Source organism: Balaenoptera musculus, chromosome 14 (assembly GCF_009873245.2).
Source record: "Balaenoptera musculus isolate JJ_BM4_2016_0621 chromosome 14, mBalMus1.pri.v3, whole genome shotgun sequence".
In the NCBI taxonomy this organism is placed as follows: Eukaryota; Metazoa; Chordata; class Mammalia; order Artiodactyla; family Balaenopteridae; genus Balaenoptera; species Balaenoptera musculus.
In genome coordinates this window covers 73,718,191-73,740,549 of record NC_045798.1, presented here as the reverse complement: position 1 = coordinate 73,740,549, position 22,359 = coordinate 73,718,191, and the positions used below count along the sequence as shown (strand labels likewise).

General features: G+C 43.3%; 1 protein-coding gene across 12 annotated transcripts in view; it reads right to left on the bottom strand.

The window, feature by feature from the left end:
- Nucleotides 1-22,359, bottom strand: part of NEDD4L (NEDD4 like E3 ubiquitin protein ligase) — a 339,936-nt gene that overhangs the window by 123,464 nt on the left and 194,113 nt on the right. Inside the window, exon 4 of one of the 12 annotated variants that reach the window (XM_036874894.1) lies at nucleotides 17,819-18,906. The exons of 4 other annotated variants lie outside the window; for them this stretch is intronic. In XM_036874894.1, coding sequence (XP_036730789.1) covers nucleotides 17,819-18,844 — 1,026 coding nt within the window. In that variant the 5' untranslated portion in view covers nucleotides 18,845-18,906. Of the gene's footprint in view, nucleotides 1-17,818; nucleotides 19,744-22,359 lie in introns of those variants that run through there. 7 more of the 12 variants (XM_036874891.1, XM_036874893.1, XM_036874892.1 and 4 more) reach the window with 7 other exon arrangements.

The window sequence follows — 22,359 nt, the reverse complement described above, 5'->3', positions numbered from 1 at the left end:
AAGTATATAATCACTGTGTGAACAGATTATTCTGAAAATCTGTCTTCGAATTTAAAAATTTTCAACCTTGCTTGAGAGAAGACAGATCTGCAGACACATGCAGGTACGATGGCGGGGGTAGAGGAAACAGAGCGAGGGAGCAAAAGACTTGTTAGCAAGGGACTGTCAGGAAGGGGAGGGAGGGCATCCTCGAGGGGCAACGGGGAATAAAGGTCTAGAAAAGTGCCCTGTACCAGGGGATGTTTGAGGGGGGTGGGGGGATGGAGCCAAAGAGATACATAAGGTGAGAAATGCGAGCAGATTAATCGTAGCGGTAAGAGAGCCACCAGCGGGTTTTAGCAGAACGTGACAGGATAAGATTTGAAGTTCACGAGATAGTACTTTGGGGCGGCAATTAGGAAGATAGACTAGAAGAGTCAGTCTGGAGGCGGTTAACCATCTAACCAGTTAGGACACTACTGCCCTGGATAAGAAGTTGGCCACAGCAGTGGTGGGAGGACAAGAGGGGAGGGGTCACCGCAGGAGGCCGAAGGCGCAGGGCCTGGCCACCCGGTGCCTCCAAAGTTTCTGATCTTCAAATGGCTTTGGCCATACGGAGAGGTCAGACCTCCAACTCCAGAACAAACTGCGTTATACATTGTTAGTTGCGAAGTACACAGATTTCGAGTGTATATAATGGAGAGAATGCCTCTCTGAATTTCACAGGCCTATCTGAGGTTCAGTGCTCTCAAAGAACTAGACAGGATTATGAACACACTTCAGCATTGTTTTGGTTATGAAAAAGAAAGCATGTTTGATATTTCTCAAACAATGGCTTTGCAGATGGAAATAACTAAGCTAGGGAGAAAGTATTTCCAAGGTTGTCAGTTCTGAGTGAGGCATCATTCAACGTATCTCAGCCTAAGGTTTCTCGAAGCGGGTCATGGACCACCTGAATTGGCATCACCCGTGGTGCTTATAAAAACTGAAGTTTTTGACCATAACCTGCCTAGTCAATTCAACCAGTTAAGATATAACAATAATCCAGAAGTGGTTAAAAATAAGCCAGCAGAATATGCCAATGGATTTCACACAGCACATAATCTCAAAATATAAAACATACTGATAAGATATTTTATCTCACACATTTTGTATGTTTGAATTTATGATCACATTTTCAGAGCTGTAAAAAGTTAAAAATAATAAAAATGACATTTAGGTGAATGTTTGCAGAACCTCAGAAGCAGCCTTGGGAACAAAGTTTAAAAGCCATAGGTTTGAATTATCTCCTTTATACCCACCAAGAAACAAGCCAAAAATGCAAATGTAACCAATGATCTAGCCAGCAATTAACATCTAGCAACTACCTATTGGAGGAGGACGAACTGTCACAACTCCAACTCAAGAGCTACCATGTGAACAAGAGGCCTGGTCAACAACGTTTCCTTTCCCTGCTGCCAGGCTTCCCAAACCAACCCGACATGCCCAGAGTATACGACCCCAGCCAAGCGCGCCCACCCCCAGGAACCGAGCTCTTGACACGCAGCCTAGAGCCTGCCTTTCTCTGCTGCCTCAGGGATCACGCCAGAATTACCATCCATTTTATTTGTTGCTTCTGTTTTCACCAAAGCATTTTTTCTTTCCCCTTCTTAATGCTCCTTCCCCTCCCCCCTGGAGGGACCCACAGGATCCAGTGTTCAAATCCAAGCCCCCAGGGCAAAGTGGGCCCAGAGATGCCAAGGCCAACATGCTTCCCTTTCAACAGCCAAGTCCCTTTTCTTCTCCTCGTCTAGTGTTCTTACCCAGACCTGCCATAAATTCCCCCTTATGACCTGGCTGCACGTCTGCCAAGCAAAACGCCGAGGGTAGTACAGCCAACCTGGAGCCTGGCACTAAGAAATAAATCCTCTCCAGGGGGAAAAAAAACAATTCTCTCTACACAGACATGTTTAATAAACAGCAGGACATGGTCTACTCCAGCAAAATGCCTGAGCACAGTGGTATCAGAATTGGTGACCGTGGACACCCAACACATTCCAACAATTCTGCAGCCAGCGCCCAGCGCTATACACAGTTCAAACCAAAGACGTTGTTCGTTACATCGTGGGGCCTTCCTTAATCACTTAAGTCTGAAATCCTTCTCAAGCCATCTTAAGGGAGAAAAAAGGACTACTGTACTTTTTCTAGCAAGCATTTTATCATTAATAATAATATAATCAACCACATTTATACAGCATGTTAGCATTGCCAGAGCTCTTAAAGTTACCTCATTTATTCCTCACAGAAACTCTAATGCAGGTGCTGTCATTTAACAAATAAGGAAGTGGGTTCAGAAAAGTGACATGACCAGGGGTCACAGAAACTGTCAGCAGCAGAAAAAAGGGCCTTAGGACTTCCCTGGTGGCGCAGTGGTTAAGAATCCGCCTGCCAATGCAGGGGACACGGGTCCGAGCCCTGGTCCGGGAAGATCCCACATGTCGCAGAGCAACTAAGCCCGCGAGCCACAACTACTGAGCCCCCGAGCCACAACTACTGCGCCCACGTGCCACAACTACCGAAGCCAGGCGCCTAGAGCCCGTGCTCCGCAACAAGAGAAGCCACCGCGGCGTGAGGCCCGCGCGCAGCAACGAAGACCCAACGCAGCCAAAAATAAATAAATAAATAAGTAAATTTATAAAATAAATAAATAAATAAAGGTCCTGTCCTCACCGGTTCCATCCTTCTCGAGATGAGGTCTCTCTGCCCCACAGTCTGGGGCAGGGAATGGGAGAGGGGTGTGGCCCAAGGCTGCTGAGGCTGCAGTGACAGAAACGCTGGCGGTCATCAGCAGTCCCCATAACGTGTAGGTGATCCAGGCCACGGCAAGGGGAGGGGCTGACACGACTGCCAGGCTGTGGTCTCCCTCGAAACGAGGACTTACGCACCTTCGTGCTCGGGATGGTTAACTTGGGCTTTGTATCTTTCCAAATTACTCAAGAACCATGAAATTCTTTGCATGTCAAATCTGTTTTTTGGTCTGAGGGTGTGTTTGTGTGTGTGGCCGCACACGCATGTGTGTGTGCGTAGTGGTTAATCACACGACACAGAGAAAAATCCACCAAAGTGCGCAGGTGTGCTTTGTAACTGACGTCATTTGTTGTGATTTTTAAACATAGCAACAGATTTTGCTTTAGAGCAAACTGAGCTAAATTACATGTAACGTGAATCAAATTACTATGGAAACTAAATTGATCCCACTTACTGAGCACCTGCTACAGAAAAAAAACAAAAACAAAAACACTTTACCAACTGCTACGACCACAAGGGCCTACAGGACAAGGTAAATGAAATTTTTCTGGACCCTGAAATTCACCAGCAATTCAGAGGGGAGAAAATTAAGACTATCATCCTATATTAAACCATTCTTTATTATTTGGAAGAAGTCCTTCACCACCCACCTACTAAACTAGATTTTAACAAATAACTGGATCTTGGTGCAGGGCCTAGGCTAAGAATGCTCCTCTTAGTGCAACTTCTAAAAATGTGATGGATTTCCTTAAACTCTACATCTTCTTCCCTTCAAGTTGAATAACTCCATTCCTGACAGCAAAACACCCACTCTCCCCACTCCTTTGGGCCACTGCAGTTGTTTCTCAGCTGTCTAAGCCAAGTGCATCCCTGAGCTATTTGGTCTGCCCGTCCTGTGCGAGGCGGCCCTCCTCCAGCTTCCGGGAAAACAGCTGTCCGAGCACTCCATCACCCCACGCCCCGCCGAGCTCACCTACAGGAGGCGGCTCTGACAAACAAGCAAGGTTTAAATTCCCCACGACTGAATATTAAGTAAGGACCCTGTCTCTTTGGGTTATCTATTGCTAACAAACCACCCTGAAATTTAGGGGCTAAAAACCACCAGAGCCATTTAGATGGGGACTGGGGCTGGAACGTCCAAGGCTTCACTCACCTGTTGGGCACTTTGGTGGGGATGGTAGAAAGCCGGAACTTTTCTATATGTGGCTAACGGAAGCTTCTTTACACGGCAGCCGGATCCTGAAGGCACACACTCCCAAAAAGGCAGGAAGCGAAAGCTGCCAGGTCTTTTAAAGACTAAGTGTAGAAGGACCCCAGCCTCACTGCTACCACATTCACAGGGCCAGCCCCGATTCAAGGGGAGGGGAAATACACGCTACCTCTTGATGGGGGAGGGATGAAAACATCTGCAGCCAGCCTTACTCCGCCACACTGTTTTCCCATGTTTACTCTAAGAAGGATATGCTGATATAATCTCTATGGTCTTAGGGCCAGACCTAAAATCTGTGATTTAAGGTCGCAGTCTACTTACCATTTTGGTCTGAAACAGAGCACCGTGCCAGGAGCTCACTGAACGGATACATACATTAGCCCAACTTGTTACGAGGATACATACATTAGCCCAACTTGTTACGAGGTCACAAAGCCCTGTCTGCAACACCCAACTGTCAACAACCACACAGCGTCTGATGAACCAAAACCAAACAAAACCAGCTCACACTTCTCTGTCAAACATTTCAAAAGTGAAGATGGAATCTAAAGACACGTAAGGAAACCTTTACGTCCTCACCCATTCCTGTCTGTCCTGTCTTTGTATCTCAGCAGAGGCAAAATATGTGGCACAGAATTTTGGAAAGGAAACAGAAAGTGCCTTCTGGGGGTGCGGGGGAGGGATGGAGTGGGAGGCTGGGGTCAGCAGATGCACACCATTATATGCAGAATGGATACACAACAAGGTCCTGCTGTATAGCAGGGAACCACAGTCAATATCCTGTGATCAACCACAATGGCAAAGAATAGGGAAAAGAATGTATATACGTGTATAACTGAATCACTCTGCTGTACAGCAGAAATTAACGCAACACCGCAAATCAACTATACTTCAGTAAAAGAAAATTTTTTTAAAGGTGCCTTCCTATCATCTGTGAGAGGAACAACTGAAGGAGGGACCCTTCATAAATCTCAAAGGTGATATTAGATGCTAATTGTTTTTCCTCTAGAAAATCAGACGATTTGTACTTTTAAAAATAGCGACTTTATTTTCCTAGGCTCCAGGGAAGCTGGGTTAATTCAAGTTTTGTAACTACCAAGGTGCCTCCATGTGATTTACAAACAGGACGTATTCTCTGATGTGAAAGACCTGGGGTCCTGGCATGTCTTGCGACTCCCCCTGGGCCACTACCCCCTTCATTCTCTATACTCCAGCCTCATCATGATCCCTCTTAGTTCCTCCAATGCACCCAACTCCCTTCCCCATGCAGGACCTCCGTGTGCACGGGCGCAAGGTTCCTTCCTCCTGGACTCCCTTCCACCCACGCAGCCCACACCTCACACATCAGGCCTCGGTCATAGCTGGCTCCTGAGAGGTGGTTCTTTCTCCTGGTCGCCCTTCTTCAAGTAGGCCTCCCTATTACTTTCTCTGTCTCAGACTCCTGTTTACGTCCTTTGGCATATTTATGGAAATACTCTATTTAGTAGTGTCTTTTTACTATTTATAATAAGCACGGTAGCTAGAACATAAGCCTCCCAGAGCAGTGGCCGTGTCTCTCTTAGTCAACACTTGCATCTCTAGAACAGCACTTGGAATGTGAAAGGAATTCAGAAGGGTCACTTATCCTTGCTGACCTTCATGTTCATAAAGGAAGCAACAGCAGGTAGATCACACAACCTCTCTGGAGTTAATTATTTTTTTGTTAAAGCGGGGGAGGCTGCATTAAATAATATTAACTTCCAGCCAGCTTTACCACTGAACTGTAGCTTATTCCACAGCTGTCACCGAGAGACTTGGGCTTAGTAAATAAATAGCTACTATTCCATCAGTAAAGATTTGTTTTCTAGTCTCTAATTTCCAATCAATTTAACATTGCAAAACCTTAACACAAATAAAATGTCTGCGGTGAAAAACTATCCATGATATTATGTTAGACTTTAAGTATCTTAAAGGCAGATGAGAAAAGTCTAATATACGAAAAAAATATCAGAAGTAATGAAGTTGTTATGTCTTTCATACGTTTGGAATTTATCTTCCACACCAGGGACGATGTCCAATCTATAACAAACCACAGTCCCAGGTTTGAAGTTGTAATTTGCTGACAATCTCATTTCAAGCACATCCAAAATTAGCAACTAATTCTTTACACATACTTATTCATAGACTCCTGAAATTCAGAGATTAGATTCGAGAGAAGCACACTCAGGGTGAAGCACGGAAAATATACAGAAAGAAAAATAAAGACTGATTTTAATATAATTGTTACCAAACAAACATGGTAATCAATGAGGGAAACTACTCAATTCCTACATTTTTGTTCTACTCAACAGCAAAATACACAATTAATATGTGCAACTACACAACTGTTGATAACATTACTGATCTATAATCAACTGTACATTTTGGTTTATAGTTTGGTTTTCATAATTTACAGATCTAAAGGGTAACTTTTAAATGATGACAACTCTGTTTGGGTTTAATGAGAATCAGAAAGAACTCTTCCAGAAATACATCTAGGGGAAAGGTAGCCACTGTCATAAAGTGATCTTGGTTTGGCCTTTAAAAAACAGAATAAATCACTTTGCTATACACCAGAAAGTAACACAACACTGTAAATTAACTACACCTCAATTAAAAAAAAAAAAGGCAAATAAACCACTAAAGCCTTGAAAGTCCTTTTAACTTAAAGTCTAAAGTTGGCTGACACCTGGTAGTTTAGTGAATCATACAATCTTTTTTTAAGAATACTTTTTATTGATTTTTTTTCATAGTTCTTCCAGACAGTCCAGTAGAAAAGTCATTAACTCTAAAAGGATAAGGACAAGACCCAGGCAGCAATAATAATTAAGATGAACCACAAACATGTTTGCCAATATAAATTCAGCTGACAGGTTTGCTGGGTATCCAATCCTTAAACATCTGTGAAGAACTTTCATCTTCTTCAGAGGGAATAATAATAAAAACACCTAACATTTATTAACCGCTAAGTGCCAGGAGCTATGCTAAACAGCTGGCATAGATTCTATCCCACTGAATTCTTAAACTTAAATCTTAAAAATAATCTATCTGATTCCAGACATGCTCCAAGGACAAAGAAGAATAAAACAGGCAAAGGGATTGGGGAGAAAGACAAAAGACAGACCACATGCCCTTTATTCAAAAAGAACGACTCAAATCCTTGCTCTCAGTCTATTTAGTCTCACTTCATAAACAATCCTAACAAACTTCCCTAAACACCTTCTAAGTCCTTAGCAGGTAAGAGGGAGGCGGGCTACTATACTCACAGCTCTAAGAAGTGGTAACTGACGAGCAAGAGGGATGAGAAATCAACAATAAGCAGCAAACTCATCTCAGAGATGATGGACGTCTTGAGAACTTTAATGTTGAAGCAAAGTGTATTATATACCTTATTAAGCCCTGATAGCAACATTAATAAAACATTTCCATAAAGAATGACTAGATTATACGATAATCCATGGCTGTGAGGGTAACAGTGAGTCCAAAAAAAAAAAAAAAACAAACCACTGAGATATGCTTAGAATGTTCTACTTAAGAAGGCATGAAAAGGAGTAAGAGAATCATGTGAATCACCCCTGGACAGTTCGCTTGCAAAAGACCCTTAAGACGTAGCTAGAGTGTAGCAGGAAGAAGAGCGGTTCCGGCATCAAGCCGCCTGGTACTGAAGTTCTGCTACCCTCTTCCTGTGTGCCTCTGGACAAGCCACACACTTTCCTGTTTAAAAAAATGAGACACTGGCCCAGGTAACCTTTAAAGTCCTTTGCACTTCTGCTTTTAAACACTACAGGGAAGAAAGCATGTATTACCACTTCTCTGAAATTCATGAAAGTTTGACGCCCGGTCAACACTTTCAAGAAGCGGAGTTTTCAAAAGCCACAAAAATGCGCTCAGTTAATATTTACAGAAGGAAGATAACTTTTGTTACCTGGAGAAAAGTCATATTTGCAGGTAAGATACAACAGGACAGACCGGTCTTGCCGGTCTAGAATTAGAATCCCACTTTCACTTGGAAACTGAGGAGAAAACTATTGCTTTCATTTCTAAGCTATTTTGGGAGAGAAGCTTTTCTCCATATACATTGCAAATATCCAACTGGAACACTCTGTTCCTCTTAACATAGGTATTGCACAGCCTCCTTTGCACGGAAACTTACCTTGTGGGCTGAGCCACAGAAGAACACCCCACCTCCAGAAAGAGCCACCGCAGGAACAAACAAAAGTGAAAGAACATGTGAGAATAAACGTGCTAAATGAGTATTTACACCAGGGGTTATTAACCAACTCAAAACCCAGGTTTAGGCTGTCACTAGCATTAACTTCTTAAACTAGTTGTTCTCAACCCTGACTGCGCGTCAGAGTTACTGGGGTGCCACCCTCCCCCGAACAGTCAATCCACGCCTAGCCAAGGGGTCCTTGAATGAGCTGGAAAATCAGAATCAGTGAAACTCTCCTTACCCAGTCTGCATCATCCGTGGCAGATTCCATTCCATTAAGAGTCAACCGATTAATAAGCAGAAAGAGCAATACATTAAAATAAAATTAAAAATCTGGCAACCAGTGGCTTGAGCTGGGCAGAAGGTTAATAATTCTTCCTGCTGTACTGAACCGTTTAGACCCCATTCTGAATGCAGGGTGGGAAATAAAAAAGAGGCCTTCAATAGGCCTGGAAATGCTTGCATGAACCTAGGATGATTTTCTGAGAGTTGTGAAGCAATGACTTTTTAAACCTGTGTTAGACCCTCTATTCTGCAGATAAACACCATTTAGTCCTGCCCCGCCCTGCCCCCAATACAACCGACCTTCCCTGCACCCCCCTTCCCCCCACTTCAGGCAAATCTTCCTGCATCTGTTTTGCCTGGCAACACACACCAGCATTCCAACACAGGCCACCTGGCCACTGAGAGAAGATTGCAACATATTCAGCAAAATAAGAAACCTGTTCAAAAGGAAAAACTATCTGGAGGGAGGGTTCTGGGAGCAAAGATCAGCGGATCGCAGGGCTCCACTTAGTAAGGGAGGTACCTCTGAACCACTTCGCATCCTGCCCCTGACCCTTTCCTGGTTGTAGGGTTGAGAGACTGTTCCCAGGTCTGCTCTCTCCAATGAAACTTTCCACTCTCCGAGGACTCCACTGGCTTCTCCAAATCCAGAACCTCTGCACAGGCCTTAGCAGGTCAGTTCAAAGAAATGAGGATAAATTGGCTGTGGCCACCTTCCGATGCCCACAGGAAGGACATCAGTACAAAGCACGACGTCTGGTATTTCCCTTTGTCTCAATCCACATTATCAGGGAAATTGCCAGTGGCCGAGACAAAGAAGCATCAATTTCCTTAGCAGTGACTTAAGAATTCTCTCCCGTCTCATGTCTTCTCCATGAACTGAGACTGACCGTGTTTCAAGGCCTCAGCCCGTCAAGGAAACACACGGTGAACCAGAGGGCAAAAACAATGACCTCAGGAATCGGGGGAAAAGACGCAGAAACCCCTGCTCCCGGACGCCACTTCTGAAGGGACTGCCTGTCTCTGGAGGTGAGGCTTGCAGAATAAATGAGCTATTTTAAAAGCTGCATATCTGCTTTGTAGCCCACACATTATTCATCAATGGACAATATGCCTTATAATAAATGCAATCTGCAAATCAGAAGCAGACTCCCTGGTGCAAACCTGCAAAAATAAATCCACCCACATCCTGCCATGACACAGGCAGCAGAAAGCATCTTGAAATAACACTTGCTTAAGGAGAATAAATGCTTCCCATTTTCTAGGCACTGCAATATGAACATGACAGTCTAAGTACTAAGGTTTGACAGTCTAAGAATTGAGGTTAGACTAACTCCTGAGAAAAGTGATGACTGTTCCTAGGAGCTGGAAGAATAAATGTGTGGAACGGGGACAAGAGCCAAGGCCAGGGCTCGGGCTCTGCCACCCTCTAAGGTGACATTTACGACTACTGTGGGCTCCCTCTTCCTACTGTGCAGTCCCCGTACAGGAGCCAGTGTGGGCCATGACGATATAAATGGGATCACGTCCATCACTCCTGTGCTCACTGCCTTCTGTGGCCTGCTACCCTCGCATCTTCACAGCAGCCTTCTCCCTCCATGCCATACCCGCTCCATCACCACTGGCTTCAAAGCCTACACATCCCACCCCACTGCGCCCATTTTAGCCACGTTCACCTCCACGCTGGTCTTCCTACTCTCCCAGCAGATGCTCAAAGAATAGCTCTGTGGAAGGCAGGCAGGCAGTCAAGGAAGGAATTCATTCAACTCCACATTTGATGGGAAAGAAAGGAATTATTCATGCCAATAACCATACCCCCAAATTCTTCAGCAACATTTCACATTAAAAAACAATTTGTTGAAACCTGCTAATCACGATCAAGGAAATTCTTGGGCAAATATAGAAACCACATCGCTGGTGGTTTCTACCTTCAGTCTTTCAAAACACGGTCCCTCCCACTGACCCACTAGGACAAATCCTAGTCATCTTTCCAGATCCGGTTCCAATCTTCCCCTTGCATGACATCACTCCTGTCCATCATGACCCACGGTATCCTGTCCTGTGTGTAAGCATGCCTTAATGCTGGAATATAAAAGGTTGGGAAACCTGGTTTGTATCAATAGAACTTTCTGTGTTCAGGGGACAGGACAGCTCCGATGAGGCATGCATATCCAGCAGAAGCACTGATTTCACGAGAACAGGCACCGTGCAAGTGCTGACACCCAGCAAAGGCAGCGGGTGACAGGTTGCTGACAGCGCTTCACATGCTGTATATTCAAAAATAATTATTGCACATTTGTGAGATAAAAAGAATATTCTCTGTAAGTGTGAAAATAATGCCCTCCGTTTCCTCATCTTTAACCTGGAAAGGAACTGGTCTACATAATTCCTAAGGAAGCTCACAGCTCTTTAAGTTTATGAATGTAAGATAAAAAATGGCTCCTGCACACATATGTCGGAGAAGAGTGCCACATTGCAGAATACAGGAGCATCTCTTGCTAGTATAATTTCACCCTAGGGTGCAGGCAGGCCCTTAGGCACGCTGTGTTTATATAAAACTATTTTCACTGCTTTGTCCTTTGCTGCAACATCTGGGCATCCTTACAATATACGCTAACATGGAGAATATTATATCAGGATTTAAAAAAACAGCTTCTACTATGATAAGAGATTAAATAAACTTAAATATTAAAATTGCATTAAAAAGTTTAAAGTTATACTGCAATTTAGTATCTCTTTCTTCAAGTGGAAAAGCATAATTGGTAAGTACATAATGAATACATACTAAGCTTAAGGCACTTTTACTCATGAGAGAGATAATATAAAGAACCAAGAGCTAGGCTGTTAGCATGCAGTGCTTAACTCAGCCCAACTCCTTAGGAAAGTTAAAGAAAGCTGTTAGTCCTACAACAGAACTCCTAGCCTGAAAAACTCCCCGCTTTGAAGAAGTGCTAGGTTCTCTGGTTGGAGCTTAGTATACGTGTTTCAGTATTTCTATTCCACCTCAACTCTTCTATTCAACTCAATTTTTAAACAACTGGACCACAGCAGCTTTTTGTCCTCCTTGAAGAGTCAAATACCCAGTCGTGTATTTTAAAAGAAAATGAAAAAAAAAAACCTCAACAAGCATGATTATGAAGCTTTAAAAAGTCTCTCAAGGAAGTGGATGAGTTATGACATATGTGGGTCATTAAATATATTTTAAAAGTCTGTCAGTTCTGGATCGACCCACAGAGTAGGAAAGAGAAACTGTAAATCTATCAAACTACTTGAATCATCAAATACGTAACATGATGACGTTCCCTACCCCATCCCAGTCCCCCAGAAAGAGGTAAACAACGTAATAAAAGATGATGGATTGAAAGCAGATTCCTCAGAGTTATTACATGAGGGAAGTAAATGCCACCTGACTTACCTTGATCTATAAAAATTAAGTCCCAAATTAAGTCCCAAAAGAAGGCTGTGTAAATTCTGAAAGGCAGATCTGCTTGGGGAAGCACTGGTCTTTTCCTCCCTGGAGGAATTTCCTCACTTTCTACTTACCAAGTACAGGGAACAATACCTAACCCTAAAATAAACACGGAGTTTTTCAAAGAATAGGTAGTTGGGGCAGCCACCTAAAGGAACCAATACAAAGTATTTGAACATTAAGTGTGGCCACAACAGTCAACCCAGAGAAGGCAGGCAGGGTTCCTTCCAACTCAATTTATGATACTTTGATTTCATTTTATGACCTCTCCCTTCACATGAAGCACTCTATTCAAAAGTGTCAGAACAGTCCTTGGTTCTAAAATGATCACGGATTAAAAAGCAGGCTTCCTGAAATTCAATCTACTTCATCCCCCGCCCTGAAAGCTAAACTTCCTGTTAAAACGTGGTGATGCCTAGAGACCACCGAGGTGTCAATTCAGGACACGGCACAAAACAGGCAGGACACTGACAGCTTCATTCAGGCCCACTCATGCAGGCCACCTGTTCCACTGACTTACTTTCTTATATTCCCTCTGCATCCCCGTTTGCCCAAGGAAGCTGTAGCACAAAAAATAAATAAGTAAACAAGAGATTTAAAAAGGAAAACCCATTGGGAACATCATACATCCGTGATGCCTACTGAGTCAAGATAATTTCTAAAAATCTTTCCATAATCTCCATCTACCCAGAAAAATCACCAAGCTCTTGCAATACATAGTTTAGCTAATATTTTCAACACTCTATCCTTTTAGGCCTTTTTCTTCTTTAAACTGGAGCTGGGTCTACATCGCGGGTGGACTGTCTTGGCGCCCTCTCTTGTGTAGGCCATGGAATATTATGCTGCTGGGTATGAATCAAGGGAACTGGATGATTGCAGACAGGATACTAAACCTCTCAATAATCACCAGCCAATTCTGGATTGGGTTTCCCGAGCTTCTTTTGGCATTTAGAGTGGAAACTTAGATATTCTGGTATTCGAGCATTCAATCAACAATTTCAACACCTTCCATGAATTTCCAGCTTTTTCCTCATTTTTGCAAATGTCTTGGTAGTATCATTAGGAGATAAAAAAGGTCAATATATTTAGCCATTAATCCATCTCACCAGTAATAATATGCAGTCAATTAGTTTTATTAAAAAATCTGCTTATAGACTACCATTTAGATTAGCCTCAATTAATTTTAAACCATCAACTACACAGAGACAGCAACATTTATTAAATTTAAGATAATTCTTACAGAGAGTAAATTTCTTCTGGTATTACGAACTTTTATGTAGAGATAACAATTTTCTTATTAGCACATGTTATAAAATTGTAGTTTTATTTCAGTGCCAAGGAACTCTGCCTCCAAGCTTAGCCAAGAGAAGCAGCTGCAGCATTTATGAAAACCCTCTAAAAGTCAGTATCTAATAAGGCCTATTCCCAAATTCTGTCCTCATTTGTAAACCACATAACATGAACATTTTGTACAGATAACATTAGATTGCTGCTCAAAAGCCACAGCCCGTAAGAAGGAAAAGTAAACAACTGGAAACATGGCATGGAAAAAAAATATATATATATATATGTATGTGTGTGTGTGTGTGTGTGTGTGTGTGTTTATCTATATAACCAAAATGGCATGGTAAACAAATAACATGTCTGAAATGTCAGCAGAAATAACTATTTTTAAGTTTCAAAATTCAATAGCGCAAATACAACTAAAGGTCCTGTTCTACGACGCACAGCTCACGAATTAATTGAAGTCTTTTCAAGGACTGCATCATCGCAGGGCAATGTTAAGGCTCTGTGATACTGATTATCCAAGGGGCAAATACTTAGGAAAGATGAGATGACAGCAGAAAGGAGATCAAAGCCCGTTACTAAAGTAAACATTTCCAGGTATGCCTTAAATTCATGTTGCCCTGTGTCTTAATACCCTGTGATCAAAACCCGACTGTTCACAGTTAACCTAATTACCTTCCTTGGAGAACGATGTGTACATTACAGAGACCTGGGTAAGAAGGGAAAAAACAACATAACACCTCATTTAAACCTCACCGTAAACCTGTGAGTTGGACGTTTTTAGCCTCCTCTTTCGCTGACGAGAGAGGACACACAGAGAGGTGGTCACTCCCCCGGGACACGTCAGGAATCTGCACAGTCCAGCCCATTAGGCCCGTGCTCCAAGGCACCAAATGGAGTGGCCATCTCCAAAATTCTCAGCATTAAGACGTCACATCACAGAAAGCATTAACCTGCATTTTGGCTACACAGGCTTCTAAACTGTGCAAAGATATACGTATTTTTAAAATTCCTATTCTGTATATACGCAAAATGATAGATGTGACACTGTCATTAGTTATCACACCTAATGATAGTATCACATACCTCGGTTGGAAACAGTAAAATAACACCATTTCACATGATGGTTGGGAAGGTTGAGTGAGACAGTGGGATGGTTATACAGACTAAGTGAAAGAAAGGCAGGCACGCTTCAAATTGTGAAGTGCTTCAGAGATGTGAGTTGTCACCTGCAAGCCCTATGTGTTTGTGTGTATACACACCTACTGATGTCACCACCTACACTTTTCAAAATATCCGTCTAAGTCGAAATTTCAAGTTCCATAATATTGGAATGTGCCCGTATAGAACCACATTAAGAGAGAGAGCCAAGAAGAAAAAGTTTACAGAATCCATTCAGAGACCAAGTCAATGGAAGGAATACTAGCTTTTTTTATCCACTGCATTGCTGTGGTGGTGCTTTTAACTAAAGGGGTGGTTTATACATATTTTCCTAGAGTTATTTTTTAAGGTAAAAAAGAGACAACAACTAATACTAATGTAAAAATTGTTCTGTATAGTCAAATCACCTTCTCTGAAAGAGATTCAAACTAAAATTCCCCCCCAAACAAAAATAGTTTGGGTATTCCTTTGTCGTTCAGTAAAATGGATTTTTAATCACAGAAGACTACCATGCTACTTCTGGAAAGTGTAAGTCCATGGAGAGGGCATGAGGAAAATTCAGAGAACCTGGGACGAAGGAAAGAAGGAACACTCCTTCCCTGTAGTGTATGTAGTGGGTGTCAGAATACGTGTTTTTGTCCCCGCCGTGGGCCCTTCTAACTCTGTTTACATTATGAATTTTGTATCAGCAAGAAACTGAGATAGTCCCAGAAACTTCCCAAGGACTCAGTGTAATGTGGGATTAGAAAACCAGCATGACAGCATGGTGAAAGGGGACACAAATGCCTGGTAAACAGCGATCCCACTTCCTCAGAATAACTGTCATGCAGTTAAGAAGCTCATAACCAAACCAAGGAACCCAAAAAACTAATTTAAGAAAATAACTAAATTATTCGTAAATGACCATTAAAATGCTACAAACTGAACTGATGAGTTGTAAGAATTCTGAAATATTACAGCTGATTATAACTGATAACTCTGAAAACCAATTCTACTTTACAGAGGTGTCAGACCAGGTAGAAAATCAACGATCACATGGGGTCCCAGGAATCTGATCAGCATTTTTTAGGCCACGTTGCATTTTAGATTTATTCACGACAGTCATGACAGGATGTTTGGGAGGCACAGACAGAGAAAATTTCTCAACAAGGTAACCTTGTAATAAGGTCTAAGGCATAGATCACGACATATGAACACATTCGCAAAAGGAATCTTGAACGGTTTTCTCCAAAGAAAGATTTTTGACATCAGTCAAAAACCAGACTGTAATCGATTTTTCACGTAAACTAATAATGAAATGCCCTTCTGTCCAAAGCAGCAGATATTTGAAACGTCAAAAAAGCTTGGTGGCAGCCAGACTGTAGACGCCCAAGTGAATGTTTTCCTTCAAGATAAATAAGGCTGTGGCAGCTGCTGTCTACACTTAACACCCCTGCCCATATGAAACACGTACAAAGTGTTGAATGGAACAGACGGTTTTGTTATGAGACAAGTTTTGTTTTTGCTTCTTGAAGAAACAAGTTTTCGCTTAAAAGAAAACCAGCTTCCTACCAACCATTTACAAATTTCTGTAAGTGTACAAAAATACAAATACGAAAATAAAAACTACTGTGCAAAAATGGAACTTACTTTCCAAGAAAAGCTCTTTATTCTAGAACTTGCATTTCCAAATTTGAAGAAATTTATTTTCCACTCTAATAGCCCTTGCAAGTTAGAGCGGTCCTTGCATGTAAATTGGTATGTTCTGTTTGTTTTTTAATCACATGAGAAACTTCAAGCCAAATGAGACTGGAATTATATAAATCCATTTGTCCTCAACATCTAACTGCAAAATGATTTAAATTCTGATAACTGAACAGTTGTCAAAACTTCAGGAAATGCATTTCGTCAATCTTCATGTGGTAGGTGGTCCAAATTCAGCATGGAACTGTGCTGCCCATTGAAGCCTACACCTGTTGTGATGGTACTTTCTTGAGTTGAAGGATAGAAGCTCTTATCAAAATTTTATTGAAATTTGCACCACTGTATAAAAATGGTATTGGTTCAGACTAAGACAATGCACTCAGATATTTCCTAATAAAAGGGCTAGAGATAATAAAAGGGTTTATAGAAGGGAAAAGAAGAAGAAACAGTTATAAAGCACCAAGAAAAATATAATATTTGCATTTAGCACCTGATTACGCTTTCAAAATGGTGAAAACCAATGATGGAGCAGTGATAAAATTTACTCAAATGGCCCAAAATATTTCTCAACACAAAAGACGATACGATTCCACAGTCATACTCAGTCATCCACTTTGGAAAGTCACCATCCACAACTGAAACCCAAACAAAAAGTCTCCTAGACATTTCATTGTTGTATCCTCAAAACCAGCCATCACAGGAAATTCAAGGAAAAAACCCCAATTCAAAATATAAGGAGCTTGTCCTTTAAAAAAAAGCACTCAGGGACTAGTGACTATTAGTAAAAGAAAGCTAACTGATGAAACTTTTCAACCCACGACAAACTATGAAAGCTGCAGTCATCATTTGCCTCGGTGGAGTTAGCAGCTGTCTTTCTGTGCTCCATTTCACTGAAAGGGAGAGAGCAAGAACACAGGCGCAATAAAGGCCAAAATCTGTTGCAGGGCGTCTGTTTCCACAGCTGGAGACAGGGCACTTACTATTCTATATACAGCAGTCCAGCTTAGACACTCAAGTGGGCAGTGTTAAATTGCAGGGCTGTGCAATCTGATCATTAACAAGTCCCTAATCAGTTTCGCCTTGCCTTGGCCCATAAGCCAATCTGCTTCAAAAACACATTTCCTCCTGTCCCACGAGTGTGACTATGTTTGTTCAGTATTACTTAATGGGACAAAAAAACAAAGACAATACATTATATAACAAGGGCTGGCCCTCTACAGCTAAAGGCCATTAGGAAGAACTGGTCCAACTTGACATAACACTGAATTATTAAGAAACTAGACAAGTTTAACATGAGATTCTCTCACCTTCATTAGAACTGATTATTTTTTAAAGGCTGTATCTGCAAGCAGTTTTTAAATGCATTTCCAACGTCAACACGTTGGGGCACTGCAGATTAACTTAAAAGTAATACATTTAAAAAATTCTTTTATTCAGAAGGGATGAAAGGGGGGGAAGGGGTTGTCTGGATTTTTCAAAACAGAGTGATTCGACTTTGAAGATATTTTCTAAAACGCTAATTAGTTTCATGGACCTCTACCAAAGGCTGGACCACAAATCATGGTCCCAGAACGCGGCCAAACATTAAGTTACACTGACCCGAAGCAGGGAAACTCCCAGGAGGGAGGAGGATGGAGTTTATTTTAATTACACTGGAGAATAAGCTTGCTGGGCTTGAATCAGTCCCTACCAACCGGCCGTCACATGGAAACGCACGCTCACTTACCGAGGCGCAGGCTCCCGTGGAACCAGGGCTGGCGGCGTTATTCTCCTCGGGACTCGGAGGAGCTTCCTCTGGCCCCCGAGTCACAAGAATTCTGAAATGCTGCTGCCCCGCATTTTGATCTTGCCTGATCTTAAAGGTGCAGCCCTGACCCTGTGGCGTCCTTTCCACGGAGTTGGTCCTGTGGATTTCGGGAGCCACCCTGCGGCCCCGAGGTGGCGTCTGCGGGTGGCCCGGGTGGCCGCGCTCTTCCGTGGGGCTGCCCCGCTCGGCCCGGGGCTGCGTGGGGTACGAAGTGCTCCTCTCCAGACGAATGCGGGGATACCTCACCAACCTGTCCCCCTTGGTGCCAGTGAACCCGAAGTTGAAGTCACCGGCCAGCCCTGGCGCGCCTGCTTGCGGCTGCTGCAACTGGAAGACAAAGCACCGCTTCCCGGAACTTCCAGAAGCATCTGGAACATGCTGCAGGGACCAGCGCCTGGGCTCCGGCGCCGATGGGCCGCTCTGGCCGTCGGCCCCGAAGGGCGTCAGCCTCACCTGTCGCACGTCTGCGCTGGAGGCGCGGTGCTGGATGCGGAGCCCGCCGCCGCCCTCCCGGCCCCCGACGAACGAGGGCTCGGCCTCCTCGAGGCCGTCGGGGGCTACAGGGCCCGGCACTTGGCGGCCACACATACCGTTGACCTGCGGGGCCGAAGCCCTCGCCGCTCTGGGAGGGGAGCTCTCGGGACTCTCGGGCTCCGGGGGCTCCGGACAGCCGCCCCACGGCACCGAGCCCGCGTCGCCGTCCAGGCCCTCGGGCGGCCCGCACCCGTCAGGGGCCCCGTCGGCCGCCTTGCGCTGCAGCGAGATCTGCACGGACGAGCTCCGGGTGGGCCGCGCGTCGAAGGGGCTCAGGAGCTGCGGGATGAACATGGACGTGCTGCGCTTGAGCGCGCCCACGCCTCCCTGCAGGCCGCCTCCGCCGTCCTCTGCTCCATTCGGGGTGAAGGGGTGAGGGCCGCTCCGCCGCGGGAGCGTGTGGAATGCCATGAAAACGTCGTCTTCTCTCTCCTGGTCTAGGATCTCTGATTCGGGGGCTGTGTTGCTGCGACCTGAGCCAAAATGAAACCGAAGCCGATGGGCCATGGTGCCCAGAGGGCCAGGGAGGGAGAGGACGAGCGTCAACAAGAAGCCTGGTGCCGCCAGAAGTCAAAAACCAAAGACACAAACTCCAAGAAAAAGTGTCCCATCTGCCAAACCGTTAGTACTGCGGCACCAAGAGCGACAGATAGCAGAAATAACCCAAGTGGCAAGCGGCATTCCAGGCATGATTGGATAAGAGCAAAAAGCTCTCATCCACACTGTGACAGAGGGTAGGATGGCCAGAACCACATGACTGCGGTCTCCCCCTCCAATGCCAGCTTGTGGACTTAGTGGAGTTTTCCCCCCTCTCGCTCTCAATTTTTTTTTTTTTTTTTTTTTAAACAGCAAGAGCCTGAAACAGCACCTTCCCAGCTGCTGCTTTTCCATCAGACAGGAGTGGCCCCAGCAGGGAGCTCTCACAGCTGACTAAGGCAGCAAACACACTCCGAGCCATGCTGCTATAAATCTAACCGCACGGCGCTCACCGGACAGTTCTTTCCGAACCAAGCAGGGCACCGGGACTCTCTCTAACCAATGTGAGAGAGAGACCTGGCGTCCAACACAGAAGCACACGCAGTATATCCGCCCACCTCCCCAACCACCTTTCCCACCGAACCAGATAACGACAAGTAAAAATGCCGTGGCCGCTGGAAGACTCTTTCACGAGCAATCGGATGTTATGCTCCCCTGTTACTTATGATGTCACCACACTACCATGATGGAATGCAAACTAATAAAATGTACTATAAATACGATTACACACCCCACAGGATAAGTGTCGCTTTAACACTAAATAATTAAACCATGATCTACAAGTAACAAAATAGCTAAATGGAGGGGGGTACAACTCACAACACTGCCAGTTAAGGCCTGCCTCTGGCTACTACAACGTTTTTCATTTAAAAGATTGGGGGGGGAGACGCAATCTCATACATAATATGATTCTCAGACATGGCGGTACCAGAGGAAAGGAGCTCAGCTGGAGAAAACATTCTCTCCCCTATGCCAGACAGGAGAAAAAACCACCACCCTCGCGCCACCACCACCCCCCCGAAAAAAAGGGGAAGGAAAGTTGAAGAAGGGTGGGCATGTGGTTTCGGTAATAAATTAACTTAAATACCATGCAGAAAAAAGGCTGCCTGGAGCTGCCTGTTTTCCGGTAAGAAGTCAGCATTATCACCCCAGTTGGGATACAAACATAGAATCTTGCTGTTTTTGAAGGGCCAAAAAGGACCTAAGCAATAAAAGTGAAAGTCCACGTTCAAAAAGCTGTCATCGGATTTGTAGCTAACTTGGAATATATTCTGTGTGTTTTAAACATACTCTTTTCCATGATCCAGAAACATCAGTTATTTAACAAAGAGGTTTATTTAGGAGGGAGTAAAAAATAGGGGGCGGGGGGCGGAATACCAAGCTGCAAAGAGTGACAAAAAGTTTATTTTAAAATCCGCAAAGCATGACTGTGTCAACAGCTCTGGAGTCCAGGGTGTGGAGGATTAACCTGTGTTTACATACATCCAAATCTGTTTTCTAAAGGCATGTGTTTTAAATGCCAAAAATGATCTCTATGAGAGAAATGGAAGCCAGTTTGTTTAATGCGAAAACTGCCTAGCACCACTACGGTCGGTCACGTATAGTCTTAGCCGGGTTAATAGCCAACAAAGAAAAAACCACTGCCAGCAGCATTCACTGCATAGTAACAACACTGCAGATGGCCTGGGGCAAAGCTAGGTACATAAAACACCATTTTTCAGATAAAGTTTGTATTCAAATGGGATTTCTTAGAGCTCTGCATTCATTCAAAGCCCTTTTGGGCTTAGAAGTATAGTTTAGGGCTCATGGCAAGGTCATCTCAACAACAGTCATTCTTCTAGATATTGGAAAACAAAATTTTTACAGTGAATTTCCTTTAATAGAAGAAAAATAATGAGTTAAAGCCCATCTGACAAGAGGCAATTTTTCCTCAAAGTTGACCATTTCTTCACCTTGAAGTGTTATTATACTCAATAAATGAGAGAGTAAGGATTAGTCTTGTGCATCTGTGTCTCCAGGGACTTACTGTTACTCTGCTGAACACTGCTGCATTCAGTGTTTGCTGGATGAAAGATGGAGTGCTAAGAACTGCACCCTCAAGCAGAATTTCTCATTCGATTTAACAAGAAAATAACTTCATACACAAAGCAAAAGTGATTTTAGCTACTGAGTACTACTAAGTATCACCTAAGATACAAAATGTCCAGTTCAATGCAACCACCGAGAATCCATATATTTTAATAGAAAAGCTATCAGGATGGTGGGCCAGCATCTGTTGGCTTTCTAATTTGGAGAGTAACACAAGGCATAGGAGATCAAATATACTCCCAAGTTCCCTAAGGGTTAAAGGCCTGGCTATTCACCACCACTGGACTGAGACTTAGGAGACCAGCAGTTACATAATTACATAAGGGCTCTAGACCTCAGTTCTCTTTCTTCATTTGCAAGGACAGAGAATTAAATGAGTTAACATTAGAAGGCTCCTCCAGATCAAATATTCTATTAAACTCAAGCTATTCAAAAACTTGTAAGTTTCAGTTGAACTCTGCAGAAAGAAGAGTCCATAAGAACATTTCTTTTAAGCAAATAATATACGGTTGGAGCCTCCGTATCCGCGGGTTCCGCATTCATGGATTCAACCAACTCGAATCAAAAATATTCAGGGGAAAAAAATTCCAGCAAGTTCCAAAAAGCAAAACTTGAATTTGCCTCATACAGGCAACTATTTACATAGCATTTACATTGTATTGGGTATCATAAGTAATCTAGAGATAAAGTTCAAGTATACAAGAGAATGTGCTTAGGTTACATGCAAATATTTCACCATTTTATATTAGAGACTTCAGCATCCTTGGATTTTGGTATCTGCAGGGGTCGTGGAACCAATCCCCCCATGGATACTGAGGGACGACTGTACATAAGTCTCAGAGAAAGCAAATTTGAGTACAACTGACTCCACTGAGTTATAATACCACTTCTGAGACTAACTTAAAAGCTTATACATATCATAATAATATTCATTTTCATAGTTGGAACACTTGGCTCATAGGTATTTGATGTATATATTCTAGGGAGTTAAATCTGGCAAAGTGCTTTAAGCCAGATTTGCTTCTGAAACTCCATTTCTAAAAGGAAATGTAAGTTGTATCAGTTACATACATACACATATCTATACCTACTTACCTATCAATCTATATAAAATGTATGTACCAGTTTTATGCCTCAGGCATATTTCTGGTTCTTTGAAGTTACTATCTATGAATTTCCCTCGAGAAAGTACCACTTTTAAAAAAACAGCTTAATGTTACCTCCTAAGTATAGATTTACTTTTTGCTATATACTCTTAATTAGATTTTTGTTTTCCCAAAGAGATTCATTATTGAACATGT